Source organism: Schistocerca nitens, chromosome 5 (genome assembly GCF_023898315.1).
Source record: "Schistocerca nitens isolate TAMUIC-IGC-003100 chromosome 5, iqSchNite1.1, whole genome shotgun sequence".
Lineage (NCBI taxonomy): Eukaryota > Metazoa > Arthropoda > Insecta > Orthoptera > Acrididae > Schistocerca > Schistocerca nitens.
This window is the reverse complement of record NC_064618.1, coordinates 482864911-482891841: the sequence shown is the minus strand read 5'-3', so window position 1 is coordinate 482891841 and position 26931 is coordinate 482864911. Positions and strand designations below refer to the sequence as shown.

At 42.1% G+C, this 26931-nt stretch overlaps 1 protein-coding gene across 1 annotated transcript in view; it reads right to left on the bottom strand.

The window, feature by feature from the left end:
* Nucleotides 1-20695, bottom strand: part of LOC126260541 (probable RNA-binding protein 46) — a 107024-nt gene extending 86329 nt beyond the window's left edge. Inside the window, exon 1 of the mRNA XM_049957876.1 lies at nucleotides 20000-20695. Coding sequence (XP_049813833.1) covers nucleotides 20000-20695 — 696 coding nt within the window. The remainder of the gene's footprint in view (nucleotides 1-19999) is intronic.
* Between the last annotated feature and the right edge of the window lie 6236 nt (nucleotides 20696-26931).

Below are 26931 nucleotides of genomic sequence, written 5' to 3'. Positions count from 1 at the left end.
AACACAGGAAAACATATCACTTCCACGATGAATGGGAAGAAGAGTTTTTTGTTACAACGCATAAAGATAGGTGTATATGTTTGATACGTAACACCACTTTAGCCATACCTAAAATGGGAAATACTGAACTTCATTTTAGAAGAATTCATAAGACTTCGCGTCTGAAGTAGCTTTTGGTAGTCAGCTGCGGAGGAAAACTTTCTACTCTTAAATTGCGATCACAGCAGTCGTTTTTTGTAAAACTTAGGCAAAAAAGTGTTTCATCCAATATAGCATAATTTCGTGTATTTGGAGTACCGATGAAACATGCGAAGCCTTTTGACGATGTCGAACTTGTTAAGGAGTACTTTCTAGCAGCTAGTGAGTCCTTGTTTTCCACATTCAAAATGAAGTCATAGATCATATCAGCCATGAGACCTACTATAACAAGAACAGTGTAATTAACGGCAGAAAACAAAGATCGGCTGATAACGGATTCAGAATCCTGCTCGTCTTCCTCGCTGTAGTTAGACGAGTCAGCAGATGGGGTCGATTCACCTCAAGTTATGATTTTTTTTAAGAATGATATTTTCAGATTTCAGTGTAAAAGAGGACTTGCTTACAATGTTGACCTTGAAAGACACTACACAAGCAAAAGATTTTTACAATGCATTCAAACCCTTCATTTCGGATTATGATTTGCGAATTCAGAAGCTTGCATGTACTGCTACTGATGGAGCGCCTTTCATGGTAGGCAAACACAAAGCATTAGTTACCTTGTGTGCGAACGATGAATCTTTCCCATCTTTCTTTTAAAGTATCATTGCATCGAGCAAGTGCTTTGTGGACATATTTTGAAAACTGTACATGTATTGTCACAAAAACTGTGAATTCAGTTCACTCACAATCATTACTGAGGGAAAAGTTTAAGACGGCTATTTGGAGAATTGGACAGCCAGTAAGGAATCTACTGCATACTGGCCGACCTACAGGTATGGTTCTCAACAGATTTAAGAGAACTTCTGCCAGTGACAAAACCTTTTATGACATTACCCCCAACTGTATGATGTAAGCTAGTTGTTGAATCTGCCATTTGTAAGTGACACAATAGTTGAACTAAGTGAGTTAGGCAAAGTGCTTCAGGAATAAAACCAGACTGTCATAACTCATGTGTCTTCCATGAAGAGTTTCATGCAAAAACTTGACCTTTGGATACCATAGTTACAGAAATTAAATGTGAAACACTTTCGTCAAATACAATCAGAAATGTCTGACCTGCAAATATCGTTGAATCAAGAAGCTCCAAAGCAGTACACAACCAACGTGACAGCACTGAACACGAAATTTGAAAAATGATTTTCAGATTTCAAAGACAGTGGAACCTGGTGTAGCTTTCAAAGCTCAAACTTTTCAAAACGTGGGTGTGGAAGATATTTCAAGTAAAAAGAGCACTCTTTTCTCTTTTAATGAAACTGAACTTGAAGAGCAAATGCTTCAACTTCAAAATGACATTTCCTAAAATTCAGAGTACAATGAAGGTAACTTCTGGAAATTAGTAAGCAAAAAACCTACCCTAACATTGTAAAAGTGGCATCGTATGTTATATCATTTGTTGGATCAACTTGTTTATGTGAGGCAGTGGTTTCAATGACGAACATTGTGAAATCTAAATGTAGAAATAAACTGACTGATTCTCATCTTTCACACTGTGTAAGGTTGGCGCTGGTGAATTATTCAGACTATAATAAATTTGTCAATGCTATGCAAAGCCAAGTATCTCAGTAAACGTTTATCAGCATTTGTGATGGTGTATAATTTTTTTCAGAAGTGTGATTCTTGAAAATTAAGTAGTATGCTGAGAGGTGGCATGAGCCCCCTCTCATATTTCTATCTTACGATCTTCGTCTCTAATTGCATGCGGTGAAAAGTTGCTATTCCTTCACACGCGGACTTCCCACGCAGCGTCTCTCGTCACCCAGGTGGTCCGGTGACAGGTGGGCTCTGCCTATCTTGAAAGGGTAAGCTGACGGGTGTGAGGGAGTCGAGTGAATGCTTTCCAGACGCCGACATTGTCAAAAGACACGCTTGGAGGGGCCTGAAGTAGCGGCTGGGCTAGAGGTCCCGTTACTTAGCAGAAACTTAGTGCAGCGAGGTGTGGGAATGACTTGTGTACCCAGGCAGTTTTGGCGGGCAAATTCCCGCGCTTTCTGCAAAATCGTAACTGTGATTGGCTTGCTCAGGGCATAGCTCCGTGACGTAGCAAAATCGGCGCAGAAATTGGCGCCAAGAATCTCCATTGGTGGAATGGTAGTGCTCCGTCAATAGAGTGGAGTTGCTGATTGGAACGGTTAACCACGGCCACTGTCGTGGGGGCGGGAATGTTCTGTGTTCGGTTTGTATGGGTGCTCTTGTGAGAAGTCGGCTCTCGCCTTTCGGTCGAAGTAGGTTACAAGACTGAGCTCTCACTGCGCGTGTCAGCCTGCCTTCCGTTGGCTGTAACAGTTTTGGCTAATGTTGACTGTATCGGAGTTACTGGATGACTTCGCTTGTTAAAATCAATCACTGTACCGTCAGTGATTGTGTGGCGAGCCTTCTTCGTCTCCCTCAGAGGCGCATTTGTATTGCTAGGAAGTCTTTAGTCTGGAACAACCAGGCCAGGATAATTTGTTTCGGGCTATACTCGCGACATTATCATCACCACGACGGGACGTCGAAGCAACCAGCCATCGCCTCCGGTACGCCAGATCGTGTTCTTGCAGTTAAGAAGACAGTTTGGTAATGTATGTCCGCAGCACCGGCATATAGGGATTTTCCTTGGTGATAATCAGAGCTAAGCAGAGCGCGCCTGTTCGTCTTTTTCTAACTTTGTTCTGTCTAGGGTGTTCGTTGTCTGAATTCTCACTACTGCAGCAGCAATTAATGTTGGGTTGGCTGTGTGTCTCTCTTAAGACTTGAGTTGCAAGGAATTGGCTCCACATACCACTTCGTCATAAATGTCACAATCTAGTTTAGGGACAACTTCACCTTCACAGCATTTATTTGAGTATCCAATTTGAGCCAATGTGATGTATTGTAAATGTTTCATGTGTTTTTGTTTATTATTTTGTGTTATAATAAATCATATTGTTATTGTGGACAGAACTTTCATTCTGTTAAACGGTAGAGCAACCCTATCATTTCTCACTACGTTAATGAAGCTTTGCTTTATTTAACTTATTTATCAAATGAAATTATTGCAGGTGTCAAACTCTTTTCTACTCCACTTGCAGGGTCGATTACAGTCAGTTCGAGTTTCTTTTTAATCCATGTGCAACAGCAAAAGTCGGAGTTAGAATAGGGGGGCTTAGAGCATCATTTACATATGTAGATTCTAGAAGAATTTAGTGTTAAATACACTGCTAGCCCCGGCACCTCTCAATGCCTACAACTCTTTATGGTGATAAAATTATCTTTCATGTTTGAAAAAGTTTTGACTACTGTGTTGTTTTGTGGTCAAGATTTTATGAATTTTTAATCCTCAGAAAACCAAGGAGAAAAGGGTGATGGTACTTCTGTGCTCACGTTTTACAAATACTGTAATCAAGCCTCGTACTTTATATTTTAAAACTCTGTGAAAATTATGATATGAATTGCTTTTGATTAAGTCTTCTAACAGTCTATTTAAATGTTTAAAATTTTTCAGCTAACCCAAAATTTAAGTATTAGTAAATGTCATTTTTAGCATTTGCAGGTTCCCTACTTACACGTCACTCTCACTTTAACGATTATGTTATGAGTGAAATTCAACAACGAGTTGGGAAATTTGTGGTTTTTTTTTAATTTTTTTGTTTCGGTTATAAAATAAACCTGCCCTTAGTTGTATACTTCATTGAAAGTCGTTGGTAGACCTAAGAATGTGATGAAAGATATTTTCAGCTTCTGGAACTACTTACATGTCAGTACCTCTTAAAAGAGCATATTGTTAATGTAAGACAACAAAAATTAACGAATTTTGTTTTTAAATTTTTTAGCGTGGGCGCTAAGTACCCCCACCCCACCCCCTTGGTAACGCGCTTTAGTGAAAATAGGTTGATATCGCTAGAGTAAAGTCAGTAGATCTCTACATGGGGTAAATTTCACGTAGTATATCTCATGCTTAGAAAGGCTGAGCACCCCTGATCTCGAGTATAGCCTTTTGACTTGCAAGAGTAGTAATAGTGATTAAACTGAATACATTAATATTACATATATAACCTGAAGTGCCATTTTCAAATTTTATAGTTAATAGTTTAACATTACGATGGATAACATTTAATGAAAAAAAGTTGGAATCAATTGGATTCAAACTGAGGTCTGCAAATTAACAGCCTATGCAGTACACCACTCGATTACAGTGGCGTCGCGACAGCTGTTTCTCAAAAAGTCCTCATACTCTACACTTGCACAAACATGGCACACGAGAAAGGCAGGCCGTGGCGTTAAATTCACAGCATGTTGACACTCCAGGTATTTCGAATGACAGCAGCCATCTCCGGCAGGGGGCGGCTCGTTTAAATGTATGCAGGTCCTCGATAGCAGACGACGAAGGTAAGACCTTTAGTGGGCACCTTTTCAATTGTATACGTATTACCCGTGGTCCCTGCACGGAGGCGAGTGTTCGCGAAGTATGGCGGACGAGTCGACTAGTGTGACGTCACAAATTCGTAGCGGAGCCTGTATTTCTCGTGAGCCCCGAGCCGGAAGCGGTAATTTCACGACAGAGTACGCGCAGCAGCAAAGGGATAGGGTGTGTCGCTCCTCTCCTTTGTTCGTAGTGCCGCGGATAGTCATTTCAGCACTCGACACTTGTTTCTAGTTATCGTGGAGAGATAACTAGAAACATGTTTTCGTCCGTTTTAGAGAAATTTTAATACGATTTCCAGTTCGCATTCGAAGAGAACTGACGTAATTTTCGTGCCATTTCCAGCTTGTATTCAAAGTGAAATTGGTTTACTTTTAGTGCGAGGTTTACAGTGTGCTGAAACACATGCCAAGCGACCACCACTGATTTAAGAAACGACATATAAATACAGGCCTTTTGTCTTTCTGACTCGTTAAAATCGTCAAGATTAATTCCCAATTCCCTGTTTTCATGCAGTGGCATGGTGATATTGTAAAGAAAAAAAGCACGTAAGGTTGCCCACTCGAAACTTGTAGTGCATCGTCAATAAATAACAATAAAGCAAAAGTGAGTGGGTGCGTGGCAGCCCGCGGAGACCGTGAGAGCAAACGAGAACTTCGACTGCCGGTGGGGAGTGGAGGGGTGAGGGGGATTAAGCCACGCCTCCCTCTCGAAGGGCTGCTATCATACTTCCCGCGTTCTGTGCTTCCACGAAAGCGGAACTGACATAGCGGTCGTAAGGATCGTTGATACCTTTAGTTTTCGAATCCCTTTTTGCACCAAGAGCGGTCTCTTCACTCATTTCAGAATATGAAAAACGCAATCCTCAACACAAAACGAAATGGAGCATAAAAACCATTTCATAGTGGCTACAGCGCAATTATTTGCTGAGTTTGGCAGTGGTGTAACTCAGGCTTGACCTCTACCGGTTATCAGTGAGCTCGAGGATATCACCGGTATCGAACGCAAGCTCAGTTCAAAACACTCCCTACCTAAAACTGCCACGACACAGTGTCCGCATAATACCTGCGAATGTGTTGATACCTGAAACAACAAAGGGTTACTGTTCTCACTAAAAATATTCCTTATTCGTTTAAGCATTTGCTATGAATGGTGTTCATTCTGGGCGATACTCTGTAGTTTCAGACGCAACGTCACACAGCGATACCCGCGTTCGCTACGTCTTAATATTGAAGAATCCCCGACTGCTCTGCCGACTTTAGCTCGGCTGTACTCTGTGTCGTCATCCAGGGACTTCCTCATTTTCCGTCCATAACCTATTGTTGATTTTTGTTATAAATTGGACAAATTTTTTTTATTTGCCAATGAAGAATTGAATCAGCTGTGTTGACTTGCAGTAAAATAAGCGTTAAAAAGCACAGTTAAAGTTTCTTGCCAACGTACGAAATATAATCTTTGCCATTACCTTTAAACATATGAAAAAGGAAACACGTTTTGCTTCGAAATCCATCCTCTACTAATAACCAACCTCGCAATAAAAGCTTTATTTCTTCAAAAATAATATTCGTATGTAGGTAATACTCATGGAGTAGTGTAAAACAATAGAAATTGTGTAATTGTTTTTTCAAATCAATATTTTTATCGAATATATCTACAGAACCAGAAATTTCTGCTTTAAAGAAGTCCTTTTAATCTCTGTATGTCATTGTGCTTTATATTTCAGACGGAACATATAAGAAAATCTGTGTACATTTATTTAGATTCCAAATATTGTTTGCTCAGATTAATCCAGGCAGTCATTTTGTTAGTGAGAGGAGTATTCATTTTTGATAACACTGTCACTGCAAAAAGGAGGCATCCGTCTTAGCGTTTACGATCGTGTAGAAACGCATCTCTGCTTTTGCTGCGCCTTTTATGTTATTCAAGTATTTTCGAAACTGTATGTACACTGACGAAAAAAATTTGAACACCAGGGAGTTGTGTGACATAAACGGAAGTTTTCTACGAAGATGACGTCTACTGAACTTTCTACATCTACATACATACTCCGCAATCCACCATATGGCGGAGGGTACCTCGTACCACTACCAAACAGAACGAGGGAAAAATGACTGCCTAATATGCCTCTGTACGAGCTCTAATCTCTCTTATCTTTGTGGTCTTTCCGCGAAATGTAAGTTGGCGGCAGTAAAATTGTACTGCAGTCAGCCTCAAATGCTGGTTCTCTAAAATTTCCTCAGTAGCGATTCACGAAAAGAACGCCTCCTTTCCTCTTAGAGACTCCCACCCGAGTTCCTGAAGCATTTCCGTAACACTCGCGTGATGATCAAATCTACCAGTAATAAATCTAGCAGCCCGCCTCTGAAATGTTTCTATGTCCTCCCTCAATCCGACCTGATAGGGACCCCAAACGCTCGAGCAGTACTCAAGAATAGGTCGTATTAGTATTTTATAAGCGGTCTCCTTTACAGATGAACCACGTCTTCCCAAAATTCTTCCAATGAACCAAAGAAGACTATCCGCCTTCCCCACAACTGCCATTACATGCTTGTCCCACTTCATATCGCTCTGCAGTGTTACTCCCAAATATTTAATCGACGTGACTGTGTTAAGCGCTACACTACTAATGGAGTATTCAAACATTACAGGATTCTTTTTCCTATTCATCTGCATTAATTTACATTTATCTATATTTAGAGTTAGCTGCCATTCTTTCTTTACACCAATCACAAATCCTGTGCAAGTCATCTTGTATCCTCCTACAGTCACTCAACGACGACACTTTCCCGTACACCACAGCATCATCAGCAAACAGCCGCACATTGCTATCCACCCCATCCAAAAGATCATTTATGTAGATAGAAAACAACAGCGGATCTACCACACTTCCCTGGGGCACTCCAGATGATACCCTCACCTCCGATGAACGCTCACCATCGAGGACAACGTACTGGGTTCTATTACTTAAGAAGTCTTCGAGCCACTCACATACTTGGGAACCAATCCCATATGCTCGTACCTTAGTTAGGTGTCTGCAGTGGGGCACCGAGTCAAACGCTTTCCGGAAGTCATGGAATATGGCATCCTTCTGATATCCTTCATCCATGGTTCGCAAGATATCATGTGAAAAAAGGGCGAGTTGCGGTTCGCAGAAGCGATGCTTTCTAAAGCCGTGCTGATGCATGGACAGCAACTTCTCTGCCTCAAGGAAATTCATTATGTTCGAACTGAGAATATGTTCGAGAATCCTGCAACAAACCGATGTTAAGGATATTGGTCCGTAATTTTGAGGATCCGTCCTTCTACCCTTCTTATATACAGGCGTCACCTGCGCTTTTTTCCAGTCGCTTGGGACTTTACGTTGGGCAAGCGATTCGCGATAAATGCAAGCTAAGTAAGGAGCCAATGCAGTAGAGTACACTGTAAAACCGAATTGGAATCCCATCAGGACGTGGCGATTTATTTATTTTCATCCCATTCACCTGCTTAACAACTTTCGCACCAGTCGCATAAGAGTGATAATGGTAGCGGCACTATGAGGATGCAAATAAGGTTTGGTTTAAACACACTATGTAACGGTCGTGAACGTTAATTACCTTTGAGATTGGACACAGTGAGTTGACGTCACGAATGCCTTTATGGTGAAAAAAACGCCACTATCAACATCTCACTAAGTTTGCTACGAGAAGATTGATGTTTCTTCTGCGGTACTGCAAAAAGAGTTGGGCCGAATGTAGCCACTGAAAATACTGCGGCACATAACTGCGGTTGCCACGAGAACGTTTGGTCCCAAGAAGACCGGTCTCCGAATGGCCACGTGGGCAGTATCGAGAGAGAAAACCATCGTATTCGGCGTATGGCTGTGGCGCATCGTACTGCGTCTGCTGCGGCAATTTGAGCAGCAGTGGGCATTACCGTAACAACGGACTGTTACAAATCGGTTAGTTCAAGCCCAGCCAGCCAGACGCCCTATGGCGTGCATTCTACTGAAAACAAATCACCGCTTTCTGCGACTTCAGTGGTGTCTAGCGAGTGCTCAGTAGAGGGCAGGCTGAGGTCTGTTGTATTTTCTGATGAAAGATGGTTCTGGCTCGGTGCCAGCGATCACCGTGTTTTGGCCAGGAGGAGGCGAGTTGGCGCAATTTCGTACGAAGCAGGAGCTCTCTCGCGGTTGTCCCATGCACCCAGACTGCAAAATTGTATGTCAATGTCGTGATTCGACCTGTTGTGCTTTCATTAACGAACAGCATTCCAGGGCTCTACAGAGTGTCGACATGTTGCCTTGGCCTAATCGATCACCAGATCTGTCTCCAATCGAGAACGTTTGGGGCACCATCGGACAACTCCAGCGTCATCCACAAATAGCATTACCCGTTCCTGTATATGCATAAAACTCCATCCAACAAACTGACATCCGACATGCTTGCATTCAACATTCCGGCGGTTAGACCAGTTATTAATGTACCCATCTCACATTTGCAATGGCTTATATCGCTCTTACATTAAACTGTGATCTTGCAGTGTCAATCACTTAGCTCTGTTACCTAGAAAAAATATATTTCCGAAATTTCATTACTCTATTGCGATTCATTTTCCATTAGTGTATGTCCGTGAATCACAGATATTCCGTTATGACGCCTTTTTCTCCTTTGCCGTTCTAATGGTTACCAATAATTCTGAATCAATATATTTAAATGGTTCAAATGGCTCTGAGCACTATGGGACTTAACATCTATGGTCATCAGTCCCCTAGAACTTAGAACTACTTAAACCTAACTAACCTAAGGACATCACACAACACCCAGTCATCACGAGGCAGAGAAAATCCCTGACCCCGCCGGGAATCGAACCCGGGAACCCGGGCGCGGGAAGCGAGAACGCTACCGCACGACCACGAGCTGCGGACTAGTATATTTAAAACGTTGAATAACTTGTCGTAAGTATTTGCTTATTTTTCTCCTCGCCTCTCCCAAAAAGTACTGAAACTAAGAAAGCCGCAACAGCTTACGGAACTTCAGTTCCTAAAATGTTCTTCCATGCGCACACTTTCTTCAGGAGTCTCATAATTTAATCTTATTTTCGCGATGTAATCGAAAAAGAAATAAGTCAAGATTGTAACACCCCCCGAGCAGTTATTCCGTTTGGCACTGATTGATAACGGAGTTGTTGGATATTCTCTTGAGGAATATCGTCCCAAATTCTGTCCAATTGGCTCGTTAGATCGTCAACCCGAGGTGGTTGGAGGGCCCCACCCATAATGCTCCAAACGTTCTCAATTGGGGAGAGATCTGGAGACCTTGCTGGCTACGGTAGGGTTTGGCAATCACGTAGACAAGGAGTAGAATATTGAGCTCGAAGTGAAATATCCTATTGGATTGAGGACCTTTTGGTAGGGACGATACAACATGTTATCTTCAATCGAGAGTCGCCGTCAGATGTAGAAGTAACTTCGGGTGTGCCTCACAGAAGTGTGTTCTGATCCTTGCTGTTCTTGTTTTATATTAATGACCTTGCAGAAAATATTAATAGTAACCTCAGACTTTTTGCAGATGATGCAGTTATCTATAATGGACTACTCTCTGAAAGAAGCTCCATACATATTCAGTCAGATCTTGACAAGATTTCAAAGTGGTACAAATATTGGCAGCTTGCTTTGAATGTTCAGAAATGTAAAATTCTGCGCTTCACAAAACGAAAGAACGTAGTATACTATAATATCAATGAGCCACGACTGGAATCGGCCAACTCATACAAATACCTGCGTGCAACACTCTGTAAGGATATGAAATGGAATTATCATTTACGCTCCATTCAGGATAAGGCAGGCTGTGGGCTTCATTGTACTGATACTCGTAGAATACTGGGGAAGCTCTTTCAGTCTACAAAGGAGATTGCTCACAAATCACTCGTGGGACCCATTCTAGAACACAGTGTGGGACGCGTACCAAACAGGACTAACAGAGGGTACTGAACGTATATACAGAGAAGGACGACACAAATGGTCACAGCTTTGTTTCTGGAAAAATGTTACTGTGATGGTGAAGAAACTGAGCTGGCGGACTCTTGAACACACACGTAAACCATCCCGAGAAAGTCTACCAACAAAGTTTCAAGAACGGGCTTTAAAAGTTGACTCTAGGAATATACTACAACCTCCCCGTATCGCTCGCATACGGATTGTGACAAGATCAGAATATTTACAACACGCACATGCATTAAAACAACCATTCTTCCCGCGCTCCATATCTGAATGGAGTGGGAAGAAACCGGACGTACCCTCTATCGTGCACTTTGCTGTGGTTTGCAGAGTATGGACGTTGACGCAGATGTTAATTTAATCCTTAACAGGCTTTGCGGAATAACAGAAACTCCAGAGAAGTACGAAGTTGTACTAACTTCCTAATGTACTTATCAGGCAGCATGCGCAGTTCAGCACCTTTCTGCGGTGGGGAGAGGCTCCGCGTGGTCAGGCAACTTCAGTTTGCGAGCCAGTAAACCATCGCAAACGACAAACTTGTTAGTCCCCAGGGCTCCGCGACGCAGTTTAAACGGCTCGGCGCAAATTGATATGCGTATAGCGCGTGTGGCACGGCGCAGCGCAGCACGCTTTTTTGTTAACTTCACAGGTTCAAATGGGACCGCACAAATAGTGACGCGACGCGACTGGGACGCGACACGGGCCTGCGCTAGGTCGCCCGGCGTTGTGGTTGTGGCAGTTTCTCGCGCCGCGAGTCACGCGAGCACTCTTTCCGTTAGTATGTAATAGTTTTCAGTTACAGATGTCTGTATACTATTTTGTTTTCTTTATTCATTTGTCAAGAAGAATACAATACACAGTTCAATAACTGGTGAGCCACTAGCCACTGGAATTATATCTACTGCCTCCACAATGTTTTCAGATCGTAAGAAGGGACAGAAGATTCATCGTGAGGGTAGTGAATAAGGAAGTAAGAAATAGTATAAAATCACGTGACCTAGAAGCAAGGCAGGGAAGTGAAAAAAGCTTATGTACTTGCTGCCTGTTAGGCTCACGTATCTCTACGAAAAGGCGTAATTTCCACAGGTATGAGCCGTTTGTACTTCTGGTCAAAAGTGTCCTATATATGGATGTAATAAAAGACATTACACAATGTATATGTGGACATGGCACTTTCACTGCAAGCTAGAAACAGTCGGGAAGCCCTCATAAATAATGTTGTTTTAATCGGCTCGTCGTGACGAGAAAAAGCATTTCAGTGGTTGCATATACACTATCAGCATTAATAAACTAATTACACAACAGACGACACAAATGAGGTAGTGGTCGGTATTAAGACTATCCTGATAAAGTGTGCTTATCTGATATATATACATTTGTTGAAATGTATTGCTGACAAGGGAGATGTACTTTCATGACAATGTTTCTCGAACGACGTGAACCCTTGCTCTCCCAAAACACACTTGGTTAGCTTCCACGTTCCTGTAGCGTGCATTTCTCAGCTGCTGACAATACATTGACCATTGTGGTGTGCTACGTATCAATTGTTTACTTTTCTCAATAACAACTTTTTATTCGCGAATCACAGATTGTCAGTTTGACAAGGCGTAGGTGAACAACCAGCATCTGGCATGTGTGTGTCATTCCGCCTGAAGGGTACTCTCGTCATTACTTTAATACTGCTCAGATGAAGAAAAGGAATAAATTCCTTTCGCAAGTTTCCATTCCAGTGCCTCAGTGGTAAAAATACGACGATGAGTTATGGGATTCAACCAAAATTCCAACAGAATTTGCGATTTTTTCTGTGTGAATTGTTAAACTTTTCTCATTCGAAGAATCATCACCATTTACGATTAATGAACACATTTCCCCTCTTGACAGGTTCAATTGTACTTCTTTTGCCAAAACACAGCATAATTTGCACAAACTCATTTTTGAAGCAGCTATTGTGACAACTGTGAAACAGTCTCATTAAACAAGTAATTGGCGAGAGAGCTCAATAGCTAGCGAAAAACCTCATTATGTCGATTTGCGGTAACATATGACAAGAAATTTCAGTTATTTTCATACTAGGAAACTCTTCGTTTTACTAGCTGTCGGCAACTCTTAATGAATTACATTCACTGGCATGAAAAAATGAAATAGAAAGTACAACTTCAGATATATCGTCACAGATAAGAAAGGTCAGTGTGTTTACAAACTGGCAAAGTACTATCCTGCTTGTGTGCCACCATTCGCCGAAATCTCGTTTCGATATCTCGAGCAGTTTAGGAGATATATGGGATGTTATAAATATTTCATTGTCGCGGGCGTGAGATCGGAAGTGAATGCGCCACATACGATCCATTTTCTCGTTATCGGAGACAGATAGGTATAATATTTTCAGTTTACTGACTACGTCCGAATCCAAAAACGGTAACGCTACAGATCCTATCTCTAAGGAATGCGTACAAAGATGCACTGAGGAATGTGGTGCTGACTGTTCAGTTCAAGATAGCGATCCCGAGAGCAACATTACCATCGAAAATGCATTTTCAAATGAGCAAGAAACAGCGAGTGAACTTCCTGGCGATGAATCTGATGACGAAGATGAGATGCAGTAAAGACGTTGCGGTCACAGGTGAGCCGACCATAAAAAAAATGGGAAGGGGGGGGGGGGGGACGGACGGATAGAAATGGGCTGCCACCGAACCAACCCGAGCTGTAATCACGGCAGCCCACAATTTAACGAAATTGCCGGGAAATAGGAATGCTTTACCAAAAGTTCTGCTCTCGGAAACATGGCAGAAACTCTTCTCACAAGATATTCTACATATAGTTGTGCGCTATACAAATTTGAAAATTCAGGCACTTCATAATAAGCCAGTTAGTCAGGATCGGACAGAGTAAAAGGAAACAAATTCCACTGAAATAAATTGTTTAGTGGACCTTCCGCTACTAACTGCTGCCTTCAAGTCTAACAATGGAGCAATTATCATTTCAACAGACAGGACTGGTCGTGAAAGTTTTCGCTTAGTAACTAACGTCTGCAAAAAAAGGTTTGCTGTTTAATTACATTGCCTGAGGTTTGACATTCATGAATAGAAAATACTACGAGCAAAATTTAACCCGGCTGCGGCGATGGGACATATTTTTGAAGCATTTAATCAAAATTCGTAATCACTTTATACTTCCGGAACCAACGCAACTACGGATGAAATGCTGGTCGGCTTTGGATGCAATCCAGTAAAATATGATTTGAAAATTTAATGCCTTGCTGAATGTTCGAACCAGTAGATATACAGTACAAGTCATATAATACAAAAATATTTAAACGGTTTGCTATTGCAACAAAAGCTGTTCTTTGTCTTTCCAAACCACTATTCAGAAGCAATCGAAATATTACCGCTGACAACTGGTCAATAGAGCTCACCGACCAGCTTCTGCAAAATAAACTTACTTACATCGCTGTTGCTGTTGTGGTCTTCAGTCCAGACACTGGTTTGTAGCAGCTCTCCATGCAACTCTATCCTGTGCAAGCTTCTTCATCTCCGAATAATTACTGCAACCTACATCCTTCTGAATCTTACATGCTACTAATAGAAAGAAACGGGAGGTACTAAAAGAAAGTGAAAGAAGTTTTTAAAATGTTTGCAAATAATGTAACTGAGATAGGACTTGGTTACCAGCATGGTATTCATCCACTGTGATGTGAGAAACCGCCTAGAAATCACAGCTAGGCTGTTCGGCACGCTGGCCCTCGTCGATAATCCGCGGGAGGGATACGACTCAGAGCCGCCGCACCTCCCCTTTTCCGAAAGTGCCGCCTAACACGTATGGCTATTCAAGCGGGTAACAAAGAAAGATAATAATACTGAAATAAATTTTCTGGACCACGACCTACTACGGCCGCGAAACTGACAGAAGTGCTCTCATAATTCTTCTCATTACGTGGAAAGCGTAAACGCCAATTCACACAGTCCGTCACGTCAAAACATTCTGCAATGCATCTCACATGGCGGCATCTACATTGGCCGTCGTCCCGTCCCGTCACGCCATGTTTGGACACCGCCAAGACTGTTTTCGACGGCTGACGTCATCCGTCCGTTGTTGATCACGTGACCCCTAGATCATTGCCTCGCGATTCATGGCCAAGCTCTCCATATTTCGTTTGGCTGTGGTTTTCGTGATCGATATCAGTTGTATGTTGTTCGTTATTTGTTATAAATCGTTTCGTTTCCTTACGTCTTTTGTTAAATTTATAATAAATGACGGAACTTCCCCTCTACTACATTTATAAAGTAGATTTCTATTCAAACCGGTACTGTATTTAATATTTTACAGTATAATGAATAGCAATATGGCTTCAACATTAACTGAAAAAAGTACTGTGGGTAGAATCTCATAATTTATTTGTATGTTGTCAGGCATTTGTAATGTCACATAAAGAAATGGCTTGAAAGCTTCAGGCGCAGTATTAATGGCAAAATGTTTTTTTTTTTTTTGCGACAAAGTATACATAAAGTAACATGTTAAGGTTGTTTATTTAAACATGTGTTAGTGGCAGGCTTCTTTATAGTCAAGTAGCTCTTTGGGCTGTGTGTGAAACACCTTTGCAAGCGAAAGTGGTCAATATTTATGTGGTTACACTAGCTAAACTTCGTACGAATATTAAAAACCAAATACAATATGGAAAGAAAACCTACACATCTTGAAGGGAAAGGTATTGAGGAAGATATGACTATTTCACAAAAATTTGTACTGGACTGGCAAACACACCCAATTTTTCATGTGATGACAGCTCATAATACTACGTTCCTTTTACTTATTCTGGGAGCAATTTGACGTGACAAATGAAAAGAAGTGGTGCTTCACCTTTTTAAAAAATAAAATGCTGATTCCTCTTCCTCGAGTTCCTTGTGTACCACGTAATGTTGTTTTTCGGATCCACACTCTCTTTTGAATTGTTTTGCACCTCTGCCTTCCTTCTCTAATGTACAAGCTATCCCAGCAAGCAAACCATTTGATTCCAATAAATGTCATTTTCGTACAAATGTGAAAATCGCAAGCCCTGTGAAAATACAGTTGAGAACAGCCATGCGACTTGAGTTCACGTGACCTGAATTGACTTGCGGTGTCCTGACGGACAGTATGAGCACACCTTGAGGTGACGAACTATGTGAATTGGCCTTAAAGGTAGGTCACCACTGTACATACATTTATCACAGGTACTATGTACTTTGTGTCTCGAAATCGATTATTACTACACCTAATCTTAAAAAAAGTAAAATGCGTTGTATTAGAATCTTATAATGCGTATTATTAACTTCGAAAGTTTATATCTCTGGCCAGAACCAAATTTCTCGACATTCTCTATAGTACCGTTCAATACAGTGAAAACAGTTCAATACAGTGAAATTGAATTGCGTCGGAAGGATCCTTGAAACGTTCGAAAATACAATTTTATGTGGAATGGTCTACTGGTTTCATTGCTTTAAAAACTGCACTTCATGCGAACATAATCCTAAATAGTGTTATTATTTTCAATTCAAAACTACTAAAAGTTAATATTCCTTGCAAGTATGTGCAGTGTGAGACGAATATCTTTTGCATGAAACTTTTCCTGTATACATAAAAGTAAGTATCCGCTTGTATAAAAAATCGAGCTATTGTCTATAGACATTGTAGTCTGTCTGTAGACATGTTCGCTAAAACGGCTGACCTCGTTGGGATCTCGGCTTGTGCAGTGATAATAATGGACAGTGAGAGAAATAGAATGTGCAGACGTTGGTGGAAACGTGTGTTGTTAATGGAAAGGCTTTGTTTCGGCTGTAATTTACTTTCGACTTTCATAGTAGCAGAGGCATGTTTGAAAATCACTCATCAACTCATATTTTTTGGTCAGTTCCTCGACAACAAACTCTTTGTTGCGACTTTTATATTCGGAATTACAACTTCCCACAAATACACTACGTGAAAACCTTCAGTCAACTGCAGACCTTTCTCCGTTGAGCACATCTTGATAAAAGATGTTTAATAATAAGAAAGCAGAAATAATAAAAAATGGACGAAGCGTTTTACGGCGGCCATGCACACCAACGCGTCCAGACTTCCACGTGTTGCGCAATATTGTCTAGAAACTGTCTTATGCCTCCCATTTCAAACGAGAGTCAAAAGTACTGCGATTTTGTTGCAAAGGCATGTATAGACAAGAAATGTCTCTCAGTAGTCTGTATGTGCCAAATGTTGTGCAACAAGTACTGGAAAATGGTAGTCTCCAGCCGAAACTGGTCGTACAATTAAAAATAAATTATTCAGCAGCTTCACGTTCTACAGTATATCATTTCTACGAAAGCTTTCTATAGTATATCATTTCTACGAAAGCTTATTTAGGGAATACGAATGCTTGTTTCCACAGAATTAATGCGAAAGCCAATCACAGTAAGACAAAGTTGGATGTTGCGTGTGTTAAATATAAACCAACTGCCCTATCATATACAAACAAGTCATGATTAAAAGTATAAATTCTCTCAAAACCAATTACGTGAGGAAATAAATCAGAGTTGTATATTAATCCAGAGATGACAGAGATAACGAACTAAAGTCAACATTCGCAAATTTCGACAGTGTATAAATGCTTATTTAGTGTATAACTGCGTATTTAAAGCAATACCGTATTGTCCTCACGTGTGTGTGTGTACAATGCTTCACACAATGTGTGTACATATGTATCGAAAACGTGTTTCATGTAGTTTTCACAACACAAGCAGTTGCAAAGTAACGACGCGTGATTTTTGACTTAGGTCACCTAAAACTAAAACAGAGTATGAAAAAGTGCTTTATTATAGTCTTCACTATTGCATGAAAACAAGCTGTCAGTATTACAACGTACTGATGCGGGAATTCGACGTAAGTTACCTACGACAGTTTCTCCTTAATTATTGTTCACAATGTTTTAAATCGTTATTAGGTTCAATTGCAGTTAAAGAGGCCGTGTCTCAAATCTTGTTTCGGTTGTAGGGCACCACGACCCCAAAGAACTTTTACCACAAGGGGTAAAAATGAAAACTAACGCCCGCATCTCGTGGTCGTGCGGTAGCGTTCTCGCTTCCCACGCCAGGGTTCCCGGGTTCGATTCCCGGCGGGGTCAGGGATTTTCTCTGCCTCGTGATGGCTGGGTGTTGTGTGTGATGTCCTTAGATTAGTTAGGTTTAAGTAGTTCTAAGTTCTAGGGGACTGATGACCATAGATGATAAGTCTCATAGTGCTCAGAGCCATTTTTTTTGAAAACTAATGTAAACAACAACAAATTGTATCTTAAACTAAACATTGAATATGCATCTTAACGCGCACAGTCAAATGCTGAACCTGTCGGTTTGAAACACCTACCCGCTCTGTTTATTAAACAGTCTTTCATGAGGCGCTACAGTTAACTCTCATGATTGCATTCTACTTTTTAATCGAAGGTGTCAAGAGTACTGATAGGTTCAAATCTGTTTATCTAACCTATAGTGATAAAACAAATCATGTGAATATTATCTTCAGCACGGGCTAACGTAGTCGCAAGACTAGCTGTTGCTTGAACACGCTTGCTTGGACTGTAATGGGTTGGTGGCTACATACTGTCTGGCTTCGACTCTCAGCGCGGTGGCTGATGGACGCAGCTCTAAAGCGGAAATGCGTTTATGGAGACTCCCGTCAGCTGCCACGCGGAGTGTCAACTGAAATTTGCGCGCACACATGATAAAGCGTTCTGCGCCTCTAGCTTCATGTACAAGCGTCAGTTCATAGCTAAAATACATCATACTCAAGACAACGATGCGCTCACATGACTCCCGAAGATAGCGAATGGCTTTGCAAGGAGGTCGAATTTTCAGCACGGTGCTGGCTGCAATGGTGGAAAACATAGAGACAGTTCCTTTAGCTGCACGAGGCTTATTTTATATAAATTACAAACATATTCACAGTATATTTCTACTTGTCATACCAGAAGCAAATTATTGTGTTCGATTTCTGCACAACAGGCTGAACATCGGGTGGCGGTCTTCTTCCGAATAAAGGGTTTCTTACGAGTCACTGACCATTTTAGAGTGTAAAGTAGCAAAGAGTTCACGAAGACTGCCATACGTATTCACAGAAGACTAACCTTTTACTTTGAGGACTGATTCTACAACCTTTCTCCTTCCTTTTCTCTCTGCAGCAATTTTATCTCTGTGAATTTAGCTTTTCTTCTTACTACATCATTCATGCTGCACGATAAATTGCTTTCTATTTAACAAGAGGATCGTACACAGTGTAGCTTTTTGCTTTATCATGATTTAAAAGCTATCATTGGCTCGAATAAAATCATCCGTCAATTTGCAGATCGTTGAACATGATCGCTACGAAAATCTGGTATCTGACGCATGTTTCTAGAAGCCTCTCTAGTGTTACGGCCTCCCGTAAACTAGTAAACTTGTCTGTCAAATGTGCCCTTATCTAGCAGCGGGTTTGTCACACAGCCCAGTACACGTAAGAGTGTCAGTTTAACCTCACTTTAACGCAGACAATGTTACGTGAGTATTGCGACAGTGGTAGAATGACGATAAACGCAGAGAAAGCAGTCCTTGCATTGACGCTGGCACTGTGTTAAAAGAAGAGAATGGATTAAAAATATATACAAATGAAAACCTGTTAAAGTATATGTTATGCTGTGAACGAACCGGAAACTTTAGATTTTTTTCATATTCCATGGCTCTCCTGCTTGTATATTATGTGTAAAATATTAATTTTGTTCATAACCCCTTCCTGCGTTATTTACGACTGGAAAAGACGTGATACCTCCATCTTCGTGCGACTGCTACGGTCGCAGGTTCGAATCCTGTCTCGGGCATGGATGTGTGTGATGTCCTTAGGTTAGTTAGGTTTAAGTAGTTCTAAGTTCTAGGGGACTGATAACCACAGCAGTTGAGTCCCATAGTGCTCAGAGCCATTTGAACCTCCATCTTCTCGGTACTTGTCAATGTTACTTTGTTATCGTCCCTGGTCGTAGTTTCGACAGTTTTGGAAACTAACGATACAATTAGATTGTAATAAAACAATTTTCCACGGAACATGCGGCTGCAAAATATCGACACAAACAACGTCCGCCATCTTGCCACATTTTACATTACTCAAAATTGCTCGCAAAGACGTCAGACATTAACTATGCTTGACAAACGCATCAAACAGCGCCGTACACGGCCAACGATCGTGTACGGGCCGCTTAGCACACACGCTCAAGCAAACACACGTTGTTTGCTTGCGTTAAATTCGCGTAATTGACAGGCGAGCAAGTAGTAGTACAGACCTGACATTTACGCAAGCATCTTCATAAAACGATTTATAACGCGTGTTCGTCCAGATCCAGTTACGAGTATAGCCAGCAGCTGTGCAGCAGACAGAGAAACAGCGCGTAATAAGCGCAATAGCAGTAGGTGCAGTACCTGTTTCATGACCTCTTCGTCGCAGTGCGGCTCCAGTTCGGCCCAGTCGATGGCCATGCTGTGTCCCCATAGCTGCACGAGCCGGCGGCGGGCCATGGCGGCGTACCTGTGCGTCCGGAACTCCACGAACGCGTACCCCCGGTTGAGCGCCTTGCCGTCCTCGTCTGGGTACATTATCACCCGTTCCACGCCCTCCACGATGCGCTCCAGTTGCTCGTGGACCTCGGCCTTGCTCTTGTCCTGGGCGATGCCGCCTATGAAGAGGCGACAGTTGTCCACGGACGGGACGACGCCGATCTCGTGGCCCGGCCGCAGGTGACAGCCGTCGAGTTGGCGTACTGCGAGCGCGGCCGCCTCCGGAGTGGTGTACTGCACGAAGGCGAAGCCGCGGTTCGTGCCGCTGAAGTCCATCATAAGCCGCAGCACGTAAATTGTGCCGGCGCGTTCGAAGAAAGGCACCAGCTCGTCCTCGTACGCGTCGCGCGGCAGCCGCCCAACGAAGACCTCGCAGCCGCGCGGGGGCGGCGGGCCGTCCCAGCAGCGGGGCGGGCCGTAGATGCGCTGACCGTTCATCTGGACTATTCCGACGCCGCGGCTCTGCGCTAGCGCCAGCACGCGCTGCTGCGCTTGCAGCCCCTGCACCGTGTTTGCTTCCACGCTCTTGGCGACGCTCACCACGTACCCATTCGCAGTCATTGCGAGCTCTCCGAGCCAACTGCTGGACGCCTTCGTATTTTCCGCGTTGCACAAATGCCTTTGCTTGGCGGCTACTCCCACCAATGCTCGCTCAAGCTCCGCCTACTTCCCCTTCCATCTCGCGCTCGTGTTTTTTCCACCTGTCGCTTCGTAGAATCCTGTTGGCGGGCCCTCCTACCTTTATGTGATTTATGGCTCTGAAGAGACAGGGTGGGAGCGGGACGTGAGACGAGCTACGGTAATTGCCTTTGTGGCTGCGAAAGGATCGATTTTTTTTGTGTTGTTATTTTCCTTTTACTCGCTTCCACATTGCTACAGTGCAGACTGTTCCAGAAAGTTCTCAATTTGTGTGGCGAATCTGTACGACACATTAAGTTATTTAAAGTTATTTAAAATCCCTCATCAGTTTCAAAAAATGCGTAGGCTAGTTATCTTACCACAAGGTTTCGTTTCATTGAATTAAAACATACCTGTTTACAATTTTGGTTTGGTTTCTAGATCTAAAAGCAGTTCATAAAAATTTATTGAAATGCGAGTGTTATAGCATCCTTGACTTTGCATTCGCTGTCACTATCATTACTGATCTGTGTCCGCCCACCTTTCTCCCCACCCATACCTATTCACAATCTGCATCTTCAACTTTCTCTCTCTCTCTCCCTCTCTCTCTCTCTCTTTAACACACACTCACACACACATTTCCTTACATACTAAATAAATACAAATGGCAAAAGTAAAACACAATCAAAAGGACGATTTTAAATAAATTGAAAACCCTAACTGCCAGTTACGTTGGCAACACTACACACACAAAAAACAGAAACACGTTTAGCCAGGATGACGTAAACAAACGGTGGCGGTGGTGTATTATTCCGCATTTCACGTCAAGAGATGTGCACCGCTGCAAATCAACCTGAAAACAACCCAGAAATGTAGTGCCAAACGCATGAATAACGTACAAATGCGTAAGCAGACGACAATTCCACATATAAGCGGAAATCGTGCAAAAATGCGGTAAGTAAAAATCCCACTACAATACCTTTTTAAGGAACTGTTTTTAGATTTAGAGAACAATTCATTATTGTAAATTTGTTTCATTCCAGACCACTGACGATGTTTCATGTCAATAAAAGAAACGCTTTTGGTGATCAAATACGTTTTTTTTAGTAGTTGAAAAGATTAAATAATCTTAATAATTGTTTCAGACAGATAAATGGATGCATGCTGTTTCGTAACACTCTTGCCTTGTACACTAATGTAAATAGATACTGGAGGTAAATTTTTGCCTACGTGTAGGACTACAAAGATTTTATTTTCAGAAGAACCGTCCGATTTTACAAGGGTATATGTTTTACATGAGTGCACATAAAACCCTGGGGTACGTTTTACAATTGCATTAAGGATCAAAGTTTTCATTTAACTTTCACAAATGATTAGTTGGCCTAAATTTCACAAATGTTCTTTGAGCTCTCCACCGGACACACGACGAACATCTAATGGCAGCCAGACTCGTCCCCTACTTTTGTGTGGATCTGGAATCGTTGCGTTATCACTGCCGTTGTGTAACGATGCCAGTTCATCCAAAGTTGTTGCAAAACGTGGCACATAAACGGAGTCTTACACAAACCTCCAGAGGAAGAAAATCACGTACGTTGCCGTGAGATAAGAAGACACTGAATTCTAGACTAATCACGCCGCACTGTTGTAACTGAATTGTACTTGTTGAAATGGAGCATTCATATTTTGTTTTTGTTCCTGTATTATCCTCACCAGGTCTCGACGGAAATCGGGCTATGAACGAAAGGGCTAGCGAGACCACAACGGCAGCAAAACATGAACAACCAATATGCAACTGGCGCCAAGGTAAACTTAGAAGTTTCGATAAGGTAGATAAAATTCATCCAGCCTTCTATCTTTATTGGTGTAGAAGATGTAGTCTTTTAGAAATCGGATGAACGTTTTTGACGCTACGGTCGCAGGTTCGAATCCTGCCTCGGGCATGGATGTGTGTGTTGTCCTTAGGTTAGTTAGGTTTAATTAGTTCTAAGTTCTAGGGGACTTATGACCTCAGCAGTTGAGTCCCATAGTGCTCAGAGCCATTTGAACCATTTTTTTTTTGAACGTTTTTGAAACACCCTGTATTTTAGAAACGACAATCGAGGCGGAACCTTTTTTCAGACACGCTGTCGAGGTTTATTACTGCCATTACAACAGTGCCATTAGCATTCAACCAAGTGCAGCGTTCCGCCTCTTATTGTTATAATTCATTTCTCATTGTAGGCTATTTACTACTTGTTACGGTTCCTGTCATTTCCTCAACGTTAAGGTCTCGTTTACCTTCTGGTTTGTATTTCTTTATTTTTACTTGTAATCTTTCGAGATCCATTCTTTGTAGAGGTTCGGTTTAACTTATCTAATATTTTTCTATTTTTTACTATCTATGTTTAGTTAATTTCTAATATCAATATTTTTGAAAGCGTGTTCCATTTTACATAATTTGACACTTCTTAGCCCGCGATCGCTCGCGTTTGAGGAAAAATCTGCCATTCACGATTTTATTAAAATATTTCAATGTATTTTAAAGATAGTGAAGTATTGACCTGGCAGTGATTTTTTTGTTAGCTCTCCCTGCGGTAGATGCGCCTTTCGTCTCTCGAATTACAATTAAAGCCTGCTGATAGCGGTTTGGTTGGAGCATTGTGCATGGTTAACCTTCTGTCATACGGGAGCTATTACATAACAATTCCCTGTGGATTCCTGAAATATCTCCTTGCTTATCCTTCAGTCTGTTTCTTTGTGCTAGAAACTTGCAACTGGCCTGATTTTTCTCCTGAATGTATTCTGAGTACATTACGCCTTTTAGAAGCAAATTTAGAATTAGTATTGGTTTTACGTACTGAATGAAGCAGTTGCATTCACAGAATACATTACAAGCTCCGCCAGATGTGAAAATACATAAAATTTTACAGGAAAGAAATCACGTCAGACGAACAGCTACTGTTGTGGTTCAAATGGCTCTGAGCACTATGGGACTTAACATCTGTGATCATCAGTCCCCTAGAACTCAGAACTACTTAAACCTAACTAACCTAAGGACGTCACACACATCCATGCCCGAGGCAGGATTCGAACCTGCGACCGTAGCAGTCGCGCGGTTCCGGACTGAGCGCCTAGAACCGCTAGACCACCGCGGCCGGCCTACTGTTGTGGCCAGGCCCCTCACTTGTCTTCGATATTAACGCACAGAACCGCAAGACAAGAATCTCACACACAGCACTTGTCTTTGATACCAACGCACAGTCTGAACATGTAGGGAGCAGTCGGACAACGATTCTGAAAGTGCGTCTGCAATAGCCCCAGCTATTGAACATCGTGATATGTTTCAAGGTAGGAATGGAAAAACAAAAACCCATCCAGTTAAAACTTCTGGTCAGAATATTGTGCAGGTGTAAAGGGGGAAGCAAAAAATTCGAAAACGTTCTCGATTATTGGAAACTGATTGACCGTATGGCAAATTACACAACCGAGAGCTAGACAGAATTGCAGCAGCTTATGCCCGCAGTGTTTGAGAAAGCCCACAGACAGATTTTGCAGAATAGTTAACCTCCCTTGGTGTTTTATTCCTGATAGGAGTGCACTATGGCCCACTGGTGGCATTACACACTGTTTTTTGCATGCATGGATTTGCAAACGGAGGTTCCATATTCTTCTGCACATTGTGCGATTTGATGACGTTACGGGGGCGCAGAGGAAGGAAAGAGGTAATCCGGTACCAATGAGAGAAATATAATATGAATTTGTGACCGAGTGTATGCAGGAGCACTGACAACAATAGCCGAGATGTTGGAAGCATTCCGGGGACTTTGCAAATTCAAGAAGTACATTCGAAATAAGCCAGAAAAACACAGCATAAAAATGTATGCAATGATGCTATAAATTTTCATATCCTATGTATGGAGGTATATGCAGGCAAGCTGCCTGCTGGTCCATATGAAGCCCCCAATGACGCAGGGAATGTGGTATTACGACTAATACGACCCATTGAAAAGTGTAAACTTTCACGGCCGTAAATGTCACAATTAATAAATTGTCTCGGGCTATTATGCCGTGGTCAAATGGATTTCACATTTAAACCCAACGTTTCGTCGCCATCTGTGGAGGACTTAAGTGTCCGATTCACTTTCTGGCTCGTTACTATCAGCAGCAAAATTCCGTTTACGCGTGCTCTCGCGTATTGGTGTGACGTCTCATGGTTTGAATACCCGAGTGCAATTGGCTGTTGTCGACTGCCGTCGTCCGCTGTTGCTATCACCCCATAGTGGAAGTCTGGTACACACATTTTTCAGCACCGAAATCCAGATCTCCTTCAATTTGACGCCCTACTTTTGATAGGAGTCAAGTACTGGCAGCCACAAGCGGATACCATGGAAGGCTGTACAGAGAGCCATACAGATTGTAAATCATCCCAGGAATTCAGCAGGAGGAGGGCGTGAAATTGAACGATACAGTGTCTGGGCTCTGGCGCTGAAGATGTCTTCCAGCCTTCTACGAGGGCACGATAGCAACAACGGACGACGGCAGTCGAAAACGGCCAATTACACTCGGGTATTCAAAACATGGGACGTCACGCCACTGCGTGGAAGCACGTGTAAACGGATTTTGCTGCAGTCAGCAGGGAGCCAGTGTGTGAATCAGACGTTCAAAGGAGCTACGATCCTGCTTGAAAGTGTCCTCCGCAGACGGGGACAAAACGTTGGGTTTAAAAGTTAAAACCATTCGACCACGGCATAACAGCCCGAAACGTTTTATTAATTGTGAATGCGATTCATTGTATACATAGGCAGAGACGTGACTATTTTACACCTACACCAGTCGCTAACAAACTGCACACTAATTAATGACTGAGCGTAGCCGGCACTATGAGGAGGAACTGCTGCAAGAACTACTGTCATTAATGGGTAGGCCAGTAAACGGCAGCACTTTTGCAATTGGTGAGAAACCAGACAACAATTGCCTCCTTTGCTCATACAGTCCAAACAATAAACAAAAAGAATGCAGTAATGGTATTAATCGTGCAAAGCGACGGGAGTGGAGACGCTGATAGCGACGGATAAACCTGTACGTGATTACATACTACAGTCTCATAAAAAGATCGTATGTAATCGGAATGTTCGACTTAAATAATAAGCAGCCGATGGCTTCTTGCGCTCTCAAATAATAAGCAAGATGAATACAGACGACTAAATGCGAAGGAGAATATTCCGTACAGAACTGAGTATGGTGTTTACAAAAACAAACAATTACGATCAAACGTACGTCAATTCCTAGAATGTCAGAACATTAGCAGGAAAATATAAAAGGTGTTGTACGAATCTACAACTTACCGACAAAGTACAGCTTAAGGAACAAGTGAATCAAGAGCAAACCTAAGATGCCAGTACTGCCCGAAAAGGAAAAACTGACACACACAGCATTGCTGTCATCTTTGTTCCACTCCTATTTGTATAATCGTATTTATGTAGAACATACAGCTACGAGTGCCCTAACTTGTAAGTGTACACGTCAACACCCCTTTAAACGAAGGGAATACAAGCGGATTATCATTTGCAAACGGTTCGTTTGTGAGCACCATCTGCGAATAAGCATTTACTCTGACGCGAGGTAAGGAACATGTGTAATGTTTTTTGGCGCTGACGTTGTCGGGGTAAAATTGCTTAACTTATTCCGATCAATGTCGTGATGGAGACCAGAAACATAAGACTTGTCGTGGAAAAGGAAGGATTTGGATGGCTCAGTTTGTATGTAAAGATGAATTGCGTTGAGATAATGCATTTAACACTTTATTGTAGCCCCAGCTTTTCTTAGCATTAGTCCATACCTTCCATGTAGGCTATGTCGATTATAGTTTTTTCCTGGCTTCTCATTAAATTGAGGAGGAAGTCTAAAAGCAGAACTCCAGTTCCTGACGACCAACGTGCCCACTGCTTATTAGCAACAGGAGACATTTACGTTACCGGTAGTGACTGTTCTGCATTTCAGTAGCTGCTTTGTGTCCGATTTCCTGATTTCTGCAGTGACATTTTCGAAACACTTGAGGGATTTTATTAAAGTATGTATGAGGAAGACAATGTCATTAAAATATGATCAGTGAACCGTGACATATGCATACGACCTGTCACGTATGATAAGTGATAAAATCTGCTGTATTGTTTGTTAGGGGGCAGACAGCTTGGTTTTAC